This window comes from Triticum aestivum, chromosome 5B (genome assembly GCF_018294505.1).
Source record: "Triticum aestivum cultivar Chinese Spring chromosome 5B, IWGSC CS RefSeq v2.1, whole genome shotgun sequence".
Lineage (NCBI taxonomy): Eukaryota > Viridiplantae > Streptophyta > Magnoliopsida > Poales > Poaceae > Triticum > Triticum aestivum.
This window is the reverse complement of record NC_057807.1, coordinates 660366372-660369514: the sequence shown is the minus strand read 5'-3', so window position 1 is coordinate 660369514 and position 3143 is coordinate 660366372. Positions and strand designations below refer to the sequence as shown.

At 55.8% G+C, this 3143-nt stretch overlaps 1 protein-coding gene across 1 annotated transcript; it reads right to left on the bottom strand.

The window, feature by feature from the left end:
* Positions 1 to 1007: 1007 nt before the first annotated feature.
* Positions 1008 to 1769, bottom strand: LOC123117492 (zinc finger protein ZAT8). The gene has a single exon (XM_044538236.1). The coding sequence runs from the start codon at positions 1690 to 1692 to the stop codon at positions 1177 to 1179; it is 516 nt and encodes a 171-aa protein (XP_044394171.1). The 5' UTR covers positions 1693 to 1769; the 3' UTR covers positions 1008 to 1176.
* Between the last annotated feature and the right edge of the window lie 1374 nt (positions 1770 to 3143).

The following is a 3143-nucleotide window of genomic DNA, read 5'->3' as shown; positions in this document are numbered from 1 at the left end:
TGGTGATGGTGATGTCATGACCGGGGATGCCAGACATGCCAATTATGCTGGACGGCGACGAGGAAGCAAGACCGAGGAGGAGGAAGGGGATACAGGAGATCACACAGCTGCTTCAACGTTCCTCTTGGTTCTGCAAGGATCCGCGCGCTCGTCATCAACTCGGGGTAGCAAACGAATGAGTGTATTGTCAATGTTGAGTCGTTCTCACACTAGCCATAATGGAGAGTAAATTACACTAGTAACACAGACGCTACCCTGGGCTATGTGCTACCTCCATAGTGAGTGTTATTCTAGAAAGTTCCTCAATCTTGTGCCTGTTCCGGAGCGCCAGAAATTGACTACCTACCCATTGATTGGATTTCTTGTTCTCCCAGATCCAATAGAAGTTTCAATGAGTCATTGCCAACTGCTTTAGCAGTAATGATCGAAAGCAGCAGAGGTTCAGTGATCAAGCTCTCAGGCTACTCATAGTGGGGAGTATCATATACTAGTGTCATGCATATGATATTATCTCCATAGTGCATAGTATCATAAAGTAGTATCATAGATGACCATATTTATTGTCATGCATAACAGAAAAGTAGCATAGCATTTAACATGATACGGTATCTACCTATGTTACTCTAACCCTCTCTCCTTCTTCTTTAATTGTGTGTCACATAAGCATGTTTGCTAGTCCCAAGTGCATGTTACCGGTTACTATTGCCAGCCTCACTATTAACATAAGTCTGGTGTCATACAAAACTTTATTTATTAGGTTATAGATTCATATTGTTTTGGGATATGTGATGTTGGAGTAACTAGTTAAATTACTTAATTTATCTCTCTCCTCATTAACTCATTGCATAATAGACAAATTTGCTGAGTTGGACCCGATGTTATGTTGAACTTACTCCCACTATGGCCAGTCTCGTAGCTTATATTGCGATAATTTGTCAGTTGCATTTAGAGCAAACGAATGTGTCTTCATTATGTACACAAGTGCATGTAAACCTCAAGTCAGTCGGTTAAGAAAGGGACCGATCCAAAGCAAATATCCACCAAGAACGAGAACTCTAACCAGCAAAAACGTACTCTATACAACGTTGAGCAATAGTGAATCTATCTGATTCTAAAGACATGTACAAACACTCAAACAGGTCCTGAACTAACAAGCATTGAGATCCAGCTAGCAGGCTAGACGAACAGCTCGAGCAAGACAGGCAGCCGGTCGGCGGCGGCCTGGTGCCCCGCCTCCTGATCTGACACCGCGAACCACCGGTCGAGCGCCATCTCCTCGCGGTGCCGCCGCATGTGCCCGCCGAGCGCCTGGCCCGTCTCGAAGCCCAGCCCGCAGATGTGGCAATCGTGCGGCTCCTTGTCCCCGCGCCTTTGCCGCTCCCTGATGGCCCTGGCGACGCCGACGCCGAGCTCCAGCCCGTGGCGGCCGCGGAGGTGGCTCGTCCGGTGCCCGCCCAGCGCCTGAAACGTCGCGAAGGCCCGGCCGCAAGTCTTGCAGACGAACTCTCCCTCCCCCGAAGTGACCACCACCCTCCCCCCCCGTGCCCTCTTCCTTGGCGCTGCGGCCGCTGCCGCCGGCGCACAGGCCGAGTTGTCCGACGTCGTAGTCGACGCCGAGGAGTCCGTGCTGAGAGACAGCGCCAGCGACACAGCTGGCTCCTCCTCCCTCGCGCGCTTCATCCCCGCTCCCATGGATTTGCGACTCCTCTTGATGATCTGCTGGATTTGCGTTGCTGTAGTTGTGTGAGAGGATGAGAGCTCGATAGGAGGAAGGAAGGATGGATGGGTCGGCAGGGAGGACGGCCGCACTTATATATAGGCTCTGTTGGTGGAATGCGTGTTGCTGCCGGGTGAGCTTACGTGTGTGCCCAGTTGGTGGGGGCTGGCCTACCTCTGGCTCTGTGGACCAATCGTTCGAAGCCACCGCAACGTTCGCGACGTGACGGATAGGATCGGGCTCCCGGATATATCAGTCGTGCGTAGCGCAGCCGAACGTGTGGTGCGGAGTGGCGTCAGATGTCACGCCACAAGGCGGGTGGCGCCGCGCAGCTGTTTAGTTTCCAAACACTCTAGATTTGAACAGCGGAAAGGCCTGGAAGGTTCTAGAGCCGGGGAAAAGATCTTTGAATGGCGCAAGACTATTCAGACTTGTGTGTGCTGCATACGTACTCCGTAGTTTCTACTACTGAAAAAGGGTTTCCCCCACTTTGTATACAAAGCAACCAACCAAACCATAAAAGGATAGATGTTAGGGCGGAAGCAGCACAGACACGCCCAAAAGAAACGACGGAGAAAGAGCAAAAGAAACAAATGCCGACAACGGCGGATCAACAAAAAATGAAGAAGCCTCGCAATCGCTGCGCCCACCGGAATCTACCCCTAGGCTCCAAGACTCCGAAGCGCCGGCACCTATCAACACCTCCAAGAAGGATCACGACGATGACGACGATGCTGCCAAGGGTTTCCCCCGGTACACGACGAGGCGAGAGCAGGGTAGCCCCCGACGCCCTCCCGGAAGGTCAGGTGGCACCCTCAAGCGCCACCGCGCCGGTGTCGGCCACGCCGACAGGGGTTTCCCCCGATCCCAACCCGCACCTCGGGTGCTCTGGATCCATCCACCAAACCAACCACCACCCTGCGCCAACATGGTCATGAAGCCCCACGCCGTCTCACCACGGCACCATGAAATGAGGGCAGTGCGGCGAAGGATCAGAGCCGGGACTAGGGCATCAGCACCATCGGCACGCGGGAGGGCCCCACCTCCACCGTCAGCGACGGTAGCCGTCCGGACGCAATAGCAGGAGCACACCAGGCCCGTGGGCCCACAGGCCCGGCCGAGCCCTCGTGGGCCCGTAATGCTCCCGCCTTCGCGCTGCTGCCGGCACGTCATCGGCGCCGACGGCCCATATCCGAACCGCTCCTCCTCCTCACCGCGCTGCAGACAACGAGGCCACGCCGGGGGCCGGCCCGCTAGGGGACCCAGATGGAGCCCGCCGGGCCCATATCTGGGCGGGGGCGCGACGTCGGTCACCCAGCACCACCACACCGCCCCGCCACCAAGGAGCAGCGCCGCCACCACATCTGTCGCCAGCCACCCCGCCGGGTCACCGGACCGCCGCCAAGCCGAGCGATACCGCCGCCGC

Excerpts from the sequence above, each read along its gene's own strand:
- LOC123117492 (XM_044538236.1), bottom strand. The coding sequence starts at position 1,692 with ATGGGAGCGGGGATGAAGCGCGCGAGGGAGGAGGAGCCAGCTGTGTCG.